At 52.0% G+C, this 17144-nt stretch overlaps 5 protein-coding genes and 1 non-coding gene across 6 annotated transcripts; 4 read left to right on the top strand and 2 right to left on the bottom strand.

The window, feature by feature from the left end:
* Window positions 1–1090: 1090 nt before the first annotated feature.
* Window positions 1091–2303, top strand: UHO2_01307 (putative GCY1 - galactose-induced protein of aldo/keto reductase family; the record flags this gene model as incomplete). The annotated part of the gene is made up of 3 exons (XM_041553774.1): window positions 1091–1247; window positions 1391–2130; window positions 2280–2303. 3 exons carry the CDS (start codon window positions 1091–1093, stop codon window positions 2301–2303), a joined length of 921 nt encoding a protein of 306 aa, XP_041409708.1.
* Window positions 2304–3567: 1264 nt separating this feature from the next.
* Window positions 3568–8004, top strand: UHO2_01306 (uncharacterized protein; the record flags this gene model as incomplete). The annotated part of the gene is made up of 1 exon (XM_041553773.1): window positions 3568–8004. The coding sequence occupies one exon, from the start codon at window positions 3568–3570 to the stop codon at window positions 8002–8004; it is 4437 nt and encodes a 1478-aa protein (XP_041409707.1).
* Window positions 8005–8216: 212 nt separating this feature from the next.
* On the bottom strand, window positions 8217–9647 carry UHO2_01305 (uncharacterized protein; the record flags this gene model as incomplete). The annotated part of the gene is made up of 1 exon (XM_041553772.1): window positions 8217–9647. One exon carries the CDS (start codon window positions 9645–9647, stop codon window positions 8217–8219), a length of 1431 nt encoding a protein of 476 aa, XP_041409706.1.
* Window positions 9648–11791: 2144 nt separating this feature from the next.
* On the top strand, window positions 11792–13311 carry UHO2_01304 (uncharacterized protein; the record flags this gene model as incomplete). The annotated part of the gene is made up of 2 exons (XM_041553771.1): window positions 11792–13023; window positions 13224–13311. The coding sequence occupies 2 exons, from the start codon at window positions 11792–11794 to the stop codon at window positions 13309–13311; spliced, it is 1320 nt and encodes a 439-aa protein (XP_041409705.1).
* A 115-nt stretch (window positions 13312–13426) lies between these two features.
* On the bottom strand, window positions 13427–14404 carry UHO2_01303 (uncharacterized protein; the record flags this gene model as incomplete). The annotated part of the gene is made up of 1 exon (XM_041553770.1): window positions 13427–14404. The coding sequence occupies one exon, from the start codon at window positions 14402–14404 to the stop codon at window positions 13427–13429; it is 978 nt and encodes a 325-aa protein (XP_041409704.1).
* A 263-nt stretch (window positions 14405–14667) lies between these two features.
* Window positions 14668–14785, top strand: tRNA-Ser(CGA). Its single transcript has one exon. It is a non-coding gene; the product is annotated as a tRNA-Ser (tRNA).
* Window positions 14786–17144: the final 2359 nt, after the last annotated feature.

Raw genomic sequence — 17144 nt, 5'->3', positions numbered from 1 at the left:
AGTGACACACTCGTCTGACTTGCGGGACGATGCAGAAAAAGGGAAACAGCCGCGTTTACCGAAACAGTTTGGCTCTGGCCCATTGATCGGCTGGCATTTTTTTTCTTTTTTCTTTTTTCTTTTTTCTTTTTTCTTTTTCTTTTTCTTTCTTTCTTTCTTTTCTTTTTTTTCCCCCTCCTTTGCCCCGCATCTCACATTTCGAGGTATTAAACTCACACTAACATAAGGTCTCACGCTCAACCTTTCACCCTTCCGAAAACTACCGATACAGTGGTGTGCGCTTTTAACTTCCGAGGCTAACACTCATCGGTCATTCACAAAGATTGCATTCAGTCGAATGGCCTTTGTATCGCGTATCGGTGTTGACACCGCCATGGCGTCTCGATCCATCCATCTCGTTGCAGACCTAACCAAACAATGAACCACGATTCAAGTGGTGTTCGAACAGTGCTTCGAACTTGGGGGAGTCAGACGAGGCGTTGACATCAATACCCAGAAGCACCGCCGGTCTTTGTGACGATTTGCTTACCATTTACTGTATGTGACGTCGCCATTAACTTACCGTTTGACATGGGAGCAGTGTGGGGAATGAGCCGGAAATCCTTTGGAGCAATGCAGAAATCTTGTCTGAACTCCCGATGAATGTGATCGGGAGGATCTGTTTCTCGTTCCCTGTCGCCATGTTTGCGCGGTCCGAATGCAGCCCTCGCTCGAACAGGAAGTCGAAGCGTCGTTCGGCGTTGACACGGCAATCTATACGCCAGGGACAGCGCCCACACCGACGTCGATTGGGGCTTTTCCACCCCACGGCGAACATCCCTTTTGTCTTCTCACAGTAAGAGGGATGTGAGTGCATGCAACAATGAAGAAGACTGCTGCGCAAGGCCTCCGAAGAGAGTGAAGGTCGATCTGGCTTACATGCCTTCGCAAAGATTGACTGTATCTGATCGCAGTGGGCGTGCTAAGAAAACGAGTTCGCAACACTTGTAGACATCGAGCAACTCCTTTCGAGCTTCCTGCTTCTCGACCATCACCAAACCTCCTCCCAAAACCCGTCGACTCCCTCCTGTACACTCTACGAACATCTATCATGTCGCAATACCCATCCGCTCCACCCGGTCAGAAGACCTTCAAGCTCAACACTGGCGCCGAAATCCCCGTCGTTGGTTTGGGCACATGGCAATCAGCACCCGGCGAGGTCGCCAAGGCCGTCGAGAGTGCCATCAAGAGCGGATACCGTCACATTGGTAAGCTATCCTGCTGCTAGTTGCTCTTTGCTGCTGGTTTGATTCCTTCTTATCAATGTAAAGACAGACATTCTAACTCGTATTTGTTCCATCTACCTTTTGTCACCTTCCTCCTTGCTTACCGATTTCTGAATTCGCCACAGATGCCGCTTGGATCTACGGCAACGAGAACGAAGTAGGCCAAGGCATTCGGGCCTCTGGTGTCCCTCGATCAGAACTGTTCATCACAACCAAGGTTTGGTGCACTTACCACCGTCAGCCCGAAGCATGCCTAGACGAATCGCTCGAAAAGCTTGGTTTGGACTACGTCGACTTGCTTTTGGTCCACTGGCCCGTTCCCTTGATCAAGCGAGGTGATGAGAAGATCCCGCTCAACGAGGACGGCTCTCGTGCCATTGACCCCGAATGGACGCCCGAACAGACTTGGGAGCTCATGGAGAAGCTGCCCGCAACCGGCAAGACCAAGGCTATCGGCGTCTCCAACTGGAGCGTTCCATACCTGGAGAAGCTGCTCGCCAACGCAAAGATTGTACCCGCCGCCAACCAGGTTGAATTGCACCCCTTCCTTCCCCAGCACGACTTGGTCAAATTCTGCCAGAGCAAAGGTATCTTGATGCAGGCCTACTCTCCCCTTGGCTCTTCCGGTGGACCCGTTTTGCAGGATGAGCTTGTTCAATCGATCGCCAAGGCTCACGGCGCCGACCCTGCTCAGGTCGTCATCTCCTGGGCTGCACAGAGGGGTGTCGTTGCATTGCCAAAGAGTGTTACAGCAAGCCGAATCGAAACCAACGGCAAGCTTATCACCCTCAGTGATGACGAGATGCTCAAGCTCAACGAACTCCACAAGCAGGCTGGAAAGGCTGTCCGCCTTGTCAAGCCCAATGTAAGTTCCAGTGCCGGCTCGTAGACAACTTGCCAAGAGCTCGTAGACAACTTGCCAAGACTTCACCTTTGTCAAGAGATCGTTTTTTTACTGACTATATTACTCTCTCTTTCTGCTTTCCCCTTCTTGAAATCCATTTGCGATCATAGTGGGGTGTTGACCTCAAGTGGTAAGCGCTCGCTTGCTCCGTGGCAGGAAACAGCTATCCGACGAATTATAACTACTGTATCCTCTTGTAACGGGAGCGCCACCAATCGCAAAGTGAATAGAAAAGAAACGAAAAACGCTGTCTGAACGTCATCCTTCCAATCTCTGCCATTCCGGCAAAACTGTATGGCGAGCTCGCTCGAGAGTCTCGATAGCCTCTTTCGATCTGCTCGTTGTACCTATAGCATAGAAGCGACATTGTGGGAAAAGCATGCAATTCCCGTGATCCGCCGCTGCTCGGGGAAGGTCTGCTGCAGCGCGTCTTCGCGAGGTGCAGCATGTGGAGGTCTGTGTGACTGAAAGAAAAAGAGGTGAAATTCGTGTGATTTTACAGAGAGAAAAAAAAGAAAGAAAAAAAAAAAAAGAAAAAAGAAAAAGAAAAAAAAAAAAAAGAGACATCTTCCGCGGCTTAGACTTGCCCTTCGTCAATCGCTATCCAACAGCTTCTTGGTAAAGAGCTGATTTCCCCTGTATCTGTCGTTTAAGATGCCAGATCCAGAGTATGTTGCTGCAAAGCCTGTAGATGATGAGTTGCTCTGATGACTCGTTTGAGCATGACATGCCAAGAAGTGGAAAAGGGCGTGGGTGGGTGAATCAAGGGTTGATCTTGGACAGCTCAGCCGAAATCTCGATAAGCTGCTTTTTCGGACGTTCGGACCAAGTTACTTACACTTTCGAATGTCGACTCAGCAGCGCTTCTTGGCTGCTGTTGCTTGGACACCAACACTCCGCTGTCATCCAGCTTTTCGTCTTCCTTCTCCCCAACACCACTTCCGCATTCCCACTGCGAGACACGCACAACTCTTTCGCAGCATACCACCAACAAACTCGCTATCAACTCACGACTTCAGCAATCTCCAAGTGCGGAACGTGTCATCAGCAGTGTCGGCAACACTCTCTTGTTCACTATCCTGCTATTCTCGAAAGCCCGCTCATCTCTCCGCAGATCTAACTCCGCACTCACCGCAGATCACTTGCGATTTCTCATTCTCTGGGCCCGCAATCCGCTTCATCGCTCTCCACGGCCGACGACACATCATTCTTGCGGCCACTGAAGTCCATGGCGCAGCTTAAGAACCCACCAACTGCTACCACCACATAGCTGCTTCTGCTCCCTTTTCCGCAACACGCATGTCCTTCACACATCTTACACGGAGCGTTGGAAGAGGATCCTGACCATCTTGCGCATTCTCATCCGAGCCGTCTGGCCGGAATCATTCGTGCAAAGCCATGGCGGGCAATTTCTTTGAATCCGAGCAAGAACATCAAGCCATCGCATCGTTCCATGGGATACCAAGCTCAAGCCGTGCGCATGGAGAGCGCACGCAGCCTAGACGGCGAACACGCATTGACATACCAAAGCCCGGGAGCACTCCCTACGACACTTCTCCGCCCCGCCAAGCTACGTATGACAAAAGTCAAAGGCGGTCGGCACGCAAATCTTCCCACCTTCCAACTCGTGAACTCGACTTCAGAAATAACTTGCACGAAGAACCTGCAAACCGTGGCATTGGAGGAGTTTTCCTTGGCACAGCAAGGCGTTCCACCTACCTGTCCTCTGCTAAAAGTACACCGTCACCCAAACCTCCGTCACCACAGCTGCAACGAGGTACTCCATTAGATGGAGTCACGATCGAACTTGATGGTCCCGCCAATCCCGTCACTGGTTCAGGCAAAGGCAAAGCTCGCGATATGATTGCGTCACAAAGCCGCGTCACTCGTTCGACATCTCATCGCAGAGCTTCGCAAAAGGAACAGGAAGTCATCTCAGTCACCGACTCGGACGATGATCCTGTGGAGGCTGATTTCTCGATCGAGTCAAACCAGACAATTCAGCCACGTAAATCCCGGCGTCAATCTGGAAGCAGGGCACAGCAACCTGTTCGTCTTGAGAGCGCGCTTGAAGCCAAGGATCGGAGACGCCGGGAGGAGGCAGAGGCGCCTTCTGCCACAGATCCCAACAGGTTCTACTCGCGATCTACTCAAAAGCTCGTGAGCGGTCCGGTCCCACTGGAACAGCCAGATGATGAATTCAGGAAGTCAGCCTCGGGGCGCTCTGTTCTAGTTCATTCTAGTGAAAGTCCTGAGCAGCAAGTACGCCATCATTCGCTGGGAGATTCGAGCAGAAAAGTGTCAGCAGCAGGCCTGGTCAGCCGTATGAAGCCTAAAGCGAGCTCGTCCAATGCTCCGGCAGGGTCGCAAGAACACTCACCGAACGGCGTCGCATCCAGATCTCCGCCGCCACCAGCAAGCTCTTCAGAGACAGAGAAGCGTAGGTCGTCATCGTCCAGCTACTTTCCCGAGACGAATGGAACAACGCAAACACTCAAACGGAAGCGGACAGACACGACATATCGATCATCGAATCGGCGAGCGCCCACAGAACCTTTTTTGCCGATCGAAGTGCGCCTGCAAGCCATCGTCATCTCGGACATCTGGCGCTCCCGAGATGATGCACGTCCTGTGGCATTGTTCCAACAACATTCCCTGCACCTTCGACAGCATTCGGAAACCAGGCTGCAAATTCCATACAGCGACATCCGGCGCGTTGAAGCCAGCAATGAGACCGTCCAAACTCACGGAATCCTGAGCCTCACTTTAAGGCCTGAATCGCAAAGCGCCCGTCGCCTGCAGGAGGCTTTTTCCGACTTCGATCCTCGCGCTTCGGGTGATGCTTCCGCAGTCCATTTCATTGCCCGAGACGAAGATGTTGACTTGGGCGCCCACAAGACGGCCGTTAGTTGGATCCACCAGAAACTGAACGGACCGCACCTGGGCCACGTCGACTTTCATTGGTTGGTACAGTCCGCTGCCAAGATCAAAGTTGGCATTGTCGCCGGGATCAAGCAACTGCCTTGGCCTCAACCATCACAATCTCCCCGTTTGCCAGCAACATATCAGCCACTGTCGTCTCGAATGCCTGCACTACAACAGTCGTCCTCATCTCGATTGATCGAGCCAGCTACAGCATCAACTCCGACACCGGACAAATCCAGGCGGACTTTGATCTTGCCTGGCCAAGGTCGTGATCCAGTGGGCGAACAACGCCAGACAGCCCGTCCCAGCTCTGCGTCGGGTCCACAACGACAGCAAAAGAAGACTTTCGACATCCAGCCTGCATCTCCCAGGTCTGCAGCTGGAGTTACGGTTGACGTTGAGATGGCAGATGCACGTCCCGGCTCCAGAACATCGCCCCTTCCTGGCCTCACAGTCACAAAGAGTCGTCCTGCAGCAACGACGTCTGCTTTGGCGAAAGCCAAGCCCTCCCACGGCCTGAACCTGGCCCCACATACCCCCATTCTCCAGTACCCTTATGAAGGTATTGGCGCTGTGACGGTGCTGGTCTCCGACCTCGAGCGGCTTATGGATGGAGAGCTGCTGAACGACACCGTGATCGAGTTTGGTCTCAAGTTCATCCACGAAAACATTCAACATCGGGATCCAGACCTCGCAGACAGCATTTACATGTTCAACACCTTCTTCTACAAGCTGCTCAGTGCGACGACCGTCGAAAACAGCTACCGCAAGCTGCGAAAGTGGACCACCAAGGTGGATTTGTTCTCAAAAAAATACATCGTGGTGCCTATCAACGAAGACTACCACTGGTATTTGGCTTTGATCGTCAATCCTCACTTCATGTTGATGGAGCAGGATGGTGAGAATGACAGCGCTAGCGAGCAGGACAAGGAGGAAGTAGCATCTGCGCTGACAACAGCACCGAAGGCATCGCCGCCTCTGTCGACTGATCCTATCGCCACGTCCTCCGCAAGCCCAACTGCTACAGCCCGGGAAGATAATCCGGCAACGGTCGAAGATGCAAACTTCAAGCGACACCGTGAAGCAAGGACTGCTCCTAGCTCAGAACCAGGAACACCGCCATTGCCTCAATTGCAGCTTCCTCTACGATCATCTCAACCCGACCGAGACTCTAAGGCTGACTCAATGGATGTGGATGCAGCACCTGCGGGCGTCGGCCTAGCAGAAGGCGCCCCTGCTCCTGTGAACCTCAAACGGACATTCGTGATCACGTTTGATAGTCTCGGATCTAGGCACTCCAAGGTCAGGAACAAGCTGCACGAGTATCTCTGGCGAGAAGCCATAGACAAGAAACAGCTGTCCCTCGATGATCTCACAAAGAGGAAGGCTAAACAAGAAGCCGAGCAAGCAGCCAAACGCGAGGCCGAGAAGCCGCAGACTCGCGCCAAAGAGGCTGCGCAGAATGACCGCAATGGCGACGCTGCGCATAGTCCCATGGACGAGACAACGGACGGTCCCAATGACATCGAAACTGCTGACGAAAGCAAGGAACTTGGTGACGATGGTACTAGCGTTCGCAAGATCCAAGTTCAAGATACCCGTCAGCTCGATGCAGATGGCGATGCCAAGCAGATAGGTGAAGAAACATTGGCCAAGTCGCTGCCGATGACGGCATACATTCATGCGCAAGTGCCTACGCAGCTCAACTTTTGCGATTGCGGCATCTATCTGTTGCACTACGTCGATCGATTCTTCGATGACCCTGACAAGTTCCTCAAACTTGTTGTGACGGCGGCAGAAAAGAGAATTGCGGTGGGTAAGCAAGGCTCTGCAATACGTCAAAAACTGCGAGAGGAAGCCGAGAAGAGCTTCGAGTCGGAATGGCAAGCTGGCGAGGTCAGCGGGAAGCGAGAGTGGTGGCGTCATAGAGTTATCGACCTACGCGAAGGTTGGATGTCTTACCAGGACTCCAAGAAGGCAGCGGAAAAGGACGACAAGAAGAATGGAAAAGAACAAACGGCAAGTGGGCAGAGTAGTCAAGTGATCGAGAGTGGATCTCAGCAAAAGCATAACACGCAGCATTCAGACGCGGACGTAGTGTTGCCTCCAGCAGAAACACCAGCTGGTGCTATCGAGGAGTCGGAGAAGCGGATCGAAGGCAGAAAGGAAGCCGATGACAGCCAGCAACATGACGAAGACGCTCAAGCCCAGTCACTCGATTTGCAGCTGCCCCTTTTGCCAATCAACACTCAAGGCAGCGAACTTGGACGGAGCACAAGTGTCGATAATGTCGTCGCCTTCGCAGAGGCCCTGACGGGCAACGTTGATGCCGAGATGCGGAAGAGTATCCTCCAAGCTCAAAGGGAAGTCGAAGAGCCGATGCAGGCCTCAGAAGTAGGCAAACCTGTATCGCAATGGCTGCACAGGCTCATGCCTCCTTCGAATCATTCTGCAACTGCGAGTTTTCCGATCGCAGACCATGATATTGTTCTCCAGCCCACACCTTCTGGTCCACAACTCCCGCTAGCGCCTCTCGGACAGAGAGAAGAAATGCCAGGACCGCCGACTAATACTAGCTCTTCGAATGCCTCACCTCGGCGTGATCAGCCACAGCAGCAACAGCATCGGGCTTCTCCGCCACCACCTCCAAGCTTCGGGTCATCGATGCAGGGACCGTCGACAGGCACGGCTGGATCAACTGCCGAGCTACGCGAGATGCTGAAGCCGACCGAGACTTTCGGTAGCGGTATCTTGCATCCCACTCATCACAGGAAGCCACACGATAGTGTGGATGTAAGCAGCAACAGTGACAGCAGCGACGGAGGAGAAAGCAACTCGAGCGCTGATTTGGTCGACATTGTTGAGCCGTCACCTTCGCTTTCTTCCTCCGTGGCAGCTGATCAGGGTTGAAATTGGTCTCTACTATTCTCAGACCCTTTCTTGTACTTCAAGCTTAATGTTCAATCCATCACCTTCTGAGTGGGAAGATCTTCATGCCCTTATCATCATCACTCATCACACACAAGTATTGGTTTGCGAGCCGTGATGCGAGTCTTTATGAGTGTCTATTGAACCGTGATCAATGATAAGAAATTGTACATGTGCAAAAAAGTCTGAGTCGCTCAAGGCTCATCATCAGTGATGAAGACCTTGACTACACCTCGACCGTGTTCGGCATCCTTGCCATTTGCCAAAGTCTCGAAAGCCTTGACAGCGTCCTTGAGCGGGTAAGCGTGGGAGACCAAGTTCTCGATACCGCCCATCTTCTTTCCTGCGCCCTCGCCTTCATCTTGCTTCTGGCTCTCCTTTGCCTGAGCGTGCAATCCACCGCCTTGAGCGCGAAGGGTGCCACCAGCAAGAAGTCCAAGAGCGATGGGGTAGGTGTTTGCATAACGGAAGACACCAACAATGTCGACTTCGCGGAGGGAGGCAGAGCCGATGGGAAGGGTCTGGATGGGGTTACCCATTCCGATGAGGACCATCTTTCCTCCGGGCTTAGTGGCGAAGATACCGGTCTGAACGCAAGAAGGAACACCAGTGCATTCAAAGACAACGTCGAAGCCTTCGGAAAAAAGGTCGAGAGGGGCGGGCTGAACGGCGAATCCGGTATTCGATGAGGATGCAGGACCCTTTTGAAGAGCAGCGAGAAGTGCGGTAGCGGCAGTGGAAGCGGAAGAGATAGCTGCCTTGTCCTCTGCAGCCCTCTTTGCTAGTGCATCCTGACCCTCAACCTCAGGAACAGTGACAGGCGCACCACGAGGCAAGAGATAAGTAGCATCAGCCCAACCGTTGGCAGCAGCGAATCCAAGTCGTCCCTCATCGATGTCGACAGCAGCAACGAAGCTTGCTCCGCTCGCCTTGGCAGCGGCACAAGCCAACAGACCAACTGCACCAGCACCGTAGACCAAAACACTCTGGCCTGGTTGCAAAGCACTCCTCCTGATACCTTGTAGGACTACGCTCAATGGTTCGCAAAGAGCTGCAGAGGTGAGAGAGACGTTGGCAGGGAGCTTGTGTACGAGCCAAGAGGGCCAGTTCATGTACTTTTGTAGTGTGCCATCGAGGTGTGGGTAAGTCTTGGCCGAGGAAGCGAAACGCATCTGCTTGCAGAGGTTGTAGCGACCGTCGCGGCACTTGGGGCAAGAACCGCAGAAGCGACCAGCTTCAATGGCGACACGGTCACCGACGTTGAGAGAGAGCGAGGCGGGGACGTTTGGTCCGAGGGCGACGATTTCACCTGCAGATTCGTGTCCGAGGCACATGGAGTGTTGGAGCGCAAAGTCGCCGTTACAGCCGTGGAGGTAGTAGTGGAGATCGGAACCGCAGAGACCGGTAGCACGAACTCGGATCTGGACCTCATCGCCAGTAGGAGCAGCGTACTGTCGCTTCTCGATGCGAAGGTCCTTGGCGCCGTGAAGAACGGCAGATGTGTTCGGGCCAAACGACGAAGAAGCCGCGGCGGGGGCAGCAGTGGTGCCGTTCATGGTGTCAGCGCCGTTCTGCTTGGCGACGACAACAGGTGCAGAAGAGAATGTGACGGCGATAGGAGCCATGATTGCAAGTGTTGTATGCGTAATCGGCGAGAGAGAGTCGGTGGTCGTTGTCCGAGGTGGAGAAGGAATGACAAGGATGAGGATGAGGACGAGTTAGAAGAAGAAAGCAGAGTAGGAGAGTAGAAGAAAGCTTGGTTAGAAAAGATGATAATATGGACAGAGGAGGCCGAGACAGACGAGACTGTGGTAAGAGGCGCTAATGCGCAGCAAACAGAGTGCCTTTGCAGCAGATAAAGGCAGGCCTGGCCGAAACTCAATGTAGGAGCTGGAGTATCAAGCTTACAGCGAGTGCAGGAGGAGACAGGATGGAGAAGGGGCAATGCAATATTGGGCCCCCGGGGCGACAGAGGGCGGTGCGTATCGGACCGAGTCGTGAAGCTGGTGGAGGCGAGCCAGGAGGTAAGACTTACAAGAGGTATTTGCCGAGTATAAACCGGATAACCGGAACAGTAGAGTGGATCTAGTACTACAAAGTAGATAATGGCTTGCAGTCAAGATGAAAGCAGGACATCGAGAATGTCTACCGAAGGTCAAACGGAAGGAACAGCAGGAGGATGGGAAAGGGTGACCAGAGAATTGGCCTTTCCTAGCCTCCTTCTCATTCTCAAGAGGGCAGGCGGACAAACGCGGTCAACGCGGGGCAAAGGTGTCGTCGTCAGCCGAAGGTCATCCCCGGACACAAAGAACAAATAGCGACCTGCCCAGCCAAGCGGCCGGTGGCCGGAGCGGTGAATTGACGGCTTCCACTTCTAGAGAAGCTAAGTTCGTATCCGCCGGACCGTCCTTCCGGTCATTGAGAATTGGTGAGACGACATCCAAAGGCCCTCTTCAAGCACTGTTTACCCAAGTAGATGTAACAGATTAACCATCTTTACCAATTCGGGGGTTTTTATGCCTATATGTCCCATTGCCGATGATCCCCGATGTGATGATCGCGCCTGTGCTGCTGTTGACATGTCACACACTGCAAGCCTTTTCATAAACCACTCCTGTACACCCTGCCTTAACTACAGTACACTCGCTACTCATCTTGCAGCCACTCCCATCACCGCATCTCATTCTGTGTTTGCGGCTTGCAGCCAGAGAGTTGTAAGCAATTCTCTATGTCCCCTTTCGGCGCACATTGAAGATGTAGTAGATCTTGCTAAAACTAGAAAGTCGCCTCGCGATTGCACCCAAACCTGTCAAATGCCGTGCCGACTCATCCCCTCGACCTTGAGTATCCTTCCGATCCCTTCATGTCAGAGTGGCAATCATCCTCTAGGCCCTTATGCGATCGAAATCTGCCGAGCTTGGCAACCCTGCCGTCGAACTCGCAACCTGGAACAATTTAACTTCTCCGCAGCCCTACTTTACGCGGTCGGCTTCCGTCTACGCTCTTGCTCCGTTGTCCGATCTTGAGCTTCGTCGCTATGCTAACACCGTCGATGTCCGACCGCTCGTTACCTTATCGAGGAAAGGGGTTAGCAATGGTGTACATAGACGCAGCTTACTCGTTCCCACCGACCCTCTCTCTCGTCGGCCGCGGCCAGGCACATACTAAAGATGACGACCGCCCCTGCAGCCCGAGACATTGATCGCCCGCCAGACATTTCCGCAGCGAATCGAGATTCATTTATATACATACTTCGTACTTTTTTCGTCAGCATTTGCTTCCTTTCCTACCACACCTTGAGCCTCCCGTGCTTTCTCTTTTCTCTCTGTCTCGTCCTTGCAGTTCCTACGCCGTTCCGCCTTACGAACCTCCAAGCCTTTGATAGGCTCACTGTCATTGGTTCACCGATCGAGCTAAATATACCCACCCTTCGCATCTTTTTACCGCCAACTTCCCAACCAACTACCGCCTCTCTTTTCACCGGACCCACTACGTTGATTCCACTCAGTAGCTGATCCCTTCCCCACCTCCACACCTCGTGTGCCACAGCTTTGTTTCTTTTGTCAATTGCAGATCCCAGTATCTCTCGTCTCAGCAGCTCGTTGAGCAATCGCATCGCAACCTAACTTACTGTATAAATAGACATCTGAACGAACGGTAACTCAAGCAGACGCACTCACCCACACTTTCTCCTCCATCAGAACAGTCCCCTTGAACATACTTCCTCCTCCTCCCTCCGTCCAGCATAGACGAAGATAGATAATAGACAATGCTTGCCTTTAGACAGCTCTTATCGACCATCTCAGTCGCTCTGCTTGTTCTGCATGCGCAGCAGGCTTCACATGGCACAGTTTTCGCTCTTGCTCGTCCTGTTACAGGCAATGGTGTCAGCCCCGCCATTGGGAGCCTTGCTGCTCAGCATCAGGGCGCAGGTGCAAATAAAGACAACGATGCAACTGTCCATCCCGAAGCTGTGCCTAAGGCTCTCCAATCGCTTGCCAATGGCATCCAGACGCAGCAGGACGGTCAGAGCCCAGCCCTTGTCATGACTACCTCACACGGAGAGGGAGGACCCATCAAGATCAACGACGCTCAAGACTCTAAGGGTACTGACAACAAGAAGCCGAACTCTCCCAAAAAAAAAGTCCCCCCCATCGCCAAGAACGCCAACAATAATAAAGACACGGACAAGAAAGACAAAGAGCAGAAGAAGACATCCACCAACGAGTCGTCCAAAGCAGCTTGGACCCTTCTTCAGAAACCCCGTACACGCTTCTGCGCTCAGCCCGCCAACACGAATCACACCGCCGATGACATTGCACAACAGCTCGTCAATGCTGAACGAAAACGTCTTGCTGCCATCCGTTTGCAACGTACATCCGCTATGGGAGGTGCTACTGAACCACGACGCCTCACCGACACCAGAATCCTAGCCGAGGAGAGCAAAACAGTTGAAGTTGTCTGGCATGTTATTCATGCAGGTCGTGCAGGCAACCTGTCCGACGCCATGATCGCAGACCAAATTCAGACCCTGAACGAAGACTACAAGTCATACGGATTCCAGTTCAACCTCAGCAACACTAATCGCGTCGATAACGCTAGTTGGTTCCGCAATATCAATCCTGACGGTAATCTTCAGACCCAAATGAAGCGCTCGCTTCGAAAGGGTGGTGAGGGTACACTCAATCTGTACAGCGTTGACTTTAGTAGCGATCTACTGGGATATGCATCGTTCCCATGGGATGTACAGGATAATCTGGTGAACGATGGAGTGGTTTTCCACTACAACACTGTGCAGGGTGGTAGTGAGACAGCGTATAATCTGGGTAAGACGGCAGCGCACGAGGTGGGACACTGGTTGGGGCTGTATCATGTGTTCCAGGGTGGATGCGCTTCTCCTGGAGACTTTGTGGAAGATACGCCTCCACAGAGTGAGGCTACTAGCGGGTGTCCGACTAATCAGGATAGCTGTCCGGGTGGTGGTCTTGATTCCATTCACAAGTAAGTAGGCAAAAAGCCAATTGACGGCCATGCTGTGGGGACTTCCGCTCTTACTGACTTTGTCCCTTTCTACATCGTTCCATTCCCTGTGAGAAATCATCATTGCAGCTACATGGAGTAAGTTTACAACCATCCATCCAGCTGAATCTGTCGAGATACGCAGAGACTGACCGGACTTGACGATTGCTTCTGATTTGCAGCTACTCGAGTGACGCCTGCCTCACCGAGTTCACGGAAGGTCAAGCCGTTCGTATGGCTGCTCTTACTGGAAAATTCCGCAAGATCTAAACAGCGCCAACATACAAACATACATGCTTCATCTATGCTCTAATAATACATCACGATCACACGCATCTACACACTCGCCATTGTGCAAAAAGACTGGGAGAAGCGCTCGTCAGTGTCATGCTGTGTCACCACTTACCCGAATTCCTAAGGCCTCCGAGATCTCGGCCTTCTCCAGCCCACATTCTTTCAGCCTTGCCACTAGCTCTCCTAGATCCTCGATGACCTGGCATCCGGTTCTTACTTTCCCTCCCTCCTCTCCCCTATGTGTGTTGTCTGGGTGCCCTTTGGTGAGGGCGCAAGACAGCAGTGCATCATCCATTGCTGCCTTCCCATTTGGCGGCTTCCAATCCCACTTGTTGTGGATACGAAGCTGAATAGCATGCCACTGCAGCCCCTTGACCCTTCTTACCATCTCATCGACAGCACTTGCTTCGCCCTCAAAACAGAGATAGCCGGGCCATCCGACCCTGACGATGCCCCATATCCTCAGCTCTGGACACCAATTGTTGAAGTCCTTCAGCTTCGAAGGAGCTTTAAGATGGTGCGACCAGAAGAATGCTCGTGCGAGCTCGATTGATGGTGGCTCTGATGCCTTTGCCTCTTCCTCGGTGCTGGCTGTCGCGCCGGAATTGCCCGGTGCGGTGCTTGATTGGTGAGATTGAACGGGCAGATCAGCAACAAGTGTCTGGGCCACAGTCAAGAGGTCGAAAAAGAAAAGAGACTCGATGCCTTCTTCTGCCCACTGTTTTGATCGTTCCACCAGGCCATCTTTTACTTTGGCCACGGTTTCTGGAGATGTCGTCGGCGCAGAAACATTGAATGCAGCTTCTGTGCTACCTTGCGAAGAGAGGAGCGAGAATGAGAGTGCGATCTCTGGGGTCACTTGAACTTTGCCCGCAAGACCAGCTACGTCTGCTTCAGATACCGGGGTGACATCTTGCACGAAGCTGTTCCATTTCGTAGGTTGTTCAACGCTAGCTCCATCCCAAGACCATTCTGACAAACTAGAACAGGACTGAATTACCATGTCAAGGTCTTGTGCGACATCTTCTGGACTTGCGTAGTGCAGCTTGAGGAGGGGTGCCGATGTCATCGCTTCATCCCAGCCGAAGCTTCCCGGTCGTGCCTCGGGGTATCTTTAGAATGGAAGCTGTTGCCGGCGACGTTACCGGACCGTGGAAGAAGGGGAAAAGGGTGATCCTCATTCGCATTCTCATACGTCTAGAAGACGTCAAGCCGGCGGACTGTTGCGCCCAAAAACCTCCACTTCAACACTCAACACCGAAGGGAATGCTGTAGAAGGCTTGTTCTCATAGGGGGTTATGTATGCAAACATTGCTTCTGTCATGCATGTAAGGCACTCTGCCCGAGTGGTTAAGGGGTAAGTCTCGAAATCCAATGCTTTCGATCGTCACATTTGTGATGAGTAAACTTATAGGCTCTGCCTGCGCCGGTTCAAATCCGACGGGTGTCGACAAAACGATTTCTTTTTTGCCCTTTTGTTGGCCTCCACAAACGCAGAAGAATGAGGGACATGCCCTCTACTTTTTTCGAACAAGACTTATCAGATAATGGTCAAGCTATGGCGATTTTAAGATTTTCGAGATGGTGTCACCGACAGGCAATAACCATTTTGATAGCCATCAACACACAGCAATGACAACACTTCGCAACCTGAACACCCCTATAGACTTATCCAACCTGTCACCAAACCTATGGAACATGCTCCCAGTCAACCACACGAGCACCAACTGTAGCACAACTGAACCTTTAGAACAACTGAACCATTAAAACATTGATGGCATAGTGTCATCCCCTTCCTTTGAACTCAACCAATTTCTCAGACTTTCAAACCCTTGTTTTTGAAACAACATATGCCTAAAGCGTGGTGCTGGGGAGCCCTTGACACCGCCTTGGGCAAAACTGGCAACCCTATGACCCCCTATTCATTGAAGCTCTTCACCACCAGCGTCACCATATTGACCCCCAATCGGCCCAGGTGGCGATGAGCACACACTCCTGAGCCCCTGGGTGCCCAATGCGCCAGGCCTGCACAACCCAGCCTCGGAACCGACTTCATCAAAGGGGCCCAAACTTATGAACTTTCAAGTGTCAGCCCCAAAGACACTACCTGTCTATAGGTGATTGGATGTGTGGGCATTTTCCCACACTGCTAATACAACAAGAGGGCACACACGGTGGGAAAGGAATGGCACCAACGACTATCTGCCAACCAATTGACTAGCAGCCCTTGCTGAGCAGAACCATGAATACTCCTCATAACCTCCGTCTTTTCTCTGAACGTCTTTGCACTTTCTCTGCTCTACTTATCCTCTTCACCACTGTCCTGACCCTCTCCCCCTGACAAAACATCCCACTTGTCACAGGGTCTGCGCAGAAGGTCTTGCACAGAAAGATCTGAAGTAAGCATTGGGTGTCGACAATCTGATTGGGCTAGTTGTACCTATAATGCACGAGATTAACTGCAACCTGGGGTTTTGATTAATCTCACTGGGATTGATCAGAACAAACCTATTCAGTATGTTTTACCAGAAACATGCTGAACAAGGCCCCATTGGTACAGGATAGGTCAATCATTCACAAGGGAGCAATGGGAGGATAAGAAAAGGAGGTTTCCAACACTAGAAGGCAAGTGAGTCATACAGGAAGCAATCACATGCAAGGAAGGGGACCAAGCTCAGTATCACACAGTTGGTTACCACTCAGGGGGATGTGCTCACAGCCACATAGAGCCAGCCACAGGGGTGACCACATGATCAGGGAGCATGACAATAAGGTCTGGCACACAATCAAGGGATTCACATGATAAGGGATCAGAAGATGGTTGCCAGTTAGAAGGAGGGAAAGCTGTGTTAAGGAGACTGGGGATTAACCATGAGGAGGAGGAGCAGTGTCGAAGAGGTTGACACACATCACCAGGAGAAGAAGAACATGGAGGCAAGGGGGCAGTGTAGAACAAACCAACACACTGTCTGAGCAGCAGAAGAGCAGCATGTCAGAGGTCGCGTGCCTGAAACCCGATATCTGTAGTAGAAAGATAGCTACTACCACTCCTATTGACATCTGTGGTAAAAGGCCTTTATATTTATTCTTGCTCAAATCTGTTGTAAAAGCTGTCTATGACTTTTCTTGCTCCAATCTGTTGTAACTGATATCTATTGTGGATTTCAACTGACCACTGGGGACACTCCACTCAGAAGTAGCTCAGCATGATCAATTAACCAATAGATGCTATGTGATGACACCAAGGTCTGGTGCTGATGATGTTGTTGATGCCAACACAGGTGTCCAGTATGTTGACTGAGTAACTGAGTGATCCCCAGACCGCAGTGGACAACTGCCTTCAGTTCTAATGATCAAGAGTGCCAGACTGCAGTATGAACCACCTTCAGTGTTGATCGATATCTGGACTGCAGTTGATACCACCTTCAGATGATGTCAATGAGTGGTGATACAACACATGTGCTATGTTAGATGCAATGCCCTGCAATCGCAACTGTTGACAGAATACTAACTATACTTTCTGTGAAGCTATAACTAGTGATATAAGGTGTAGAGTGGATGGGGATTCACTCAACTCCTATGATGAGGAGCATAGCTATATAGTCAGTCCTGCAATGTCACCAGCGACATTGTTTCTGCTCTGGGAGTCCTCCTCCTCTTGCCTCAGTCCCGGCTGCCCTATGATGCTGCTCATCGGCGCCACTTTCCTTGTCTTCCTGCAGATGGACAGTCAGCATGCTGCTTCATAGTCAACAGGGGCCACTCCCACTTCATCTGAGCGGCGACTTGCACCCTCCTTCATCTTTCCC

Source organism: Ustilago hordei (assembly GCF_900519145.1).
Source record: "Ustilago hordei strain Uho2 genome assembly, contig: UHO2_contig_02, whole genome shotgun sequence".
NCBI classification, from domain to species: Eukaryota; Fungi; Basidiomycota; class Ustilaginomycetes; order Ustilaginales; family Ustilaginaceae; genus Ustilago; species Ustilago hordei.
The sequence above is the reverse complement of the archived record's forward strand: the minus strand, read 5'-3'. Positions and strand labels throughout refer to the sequence as shown.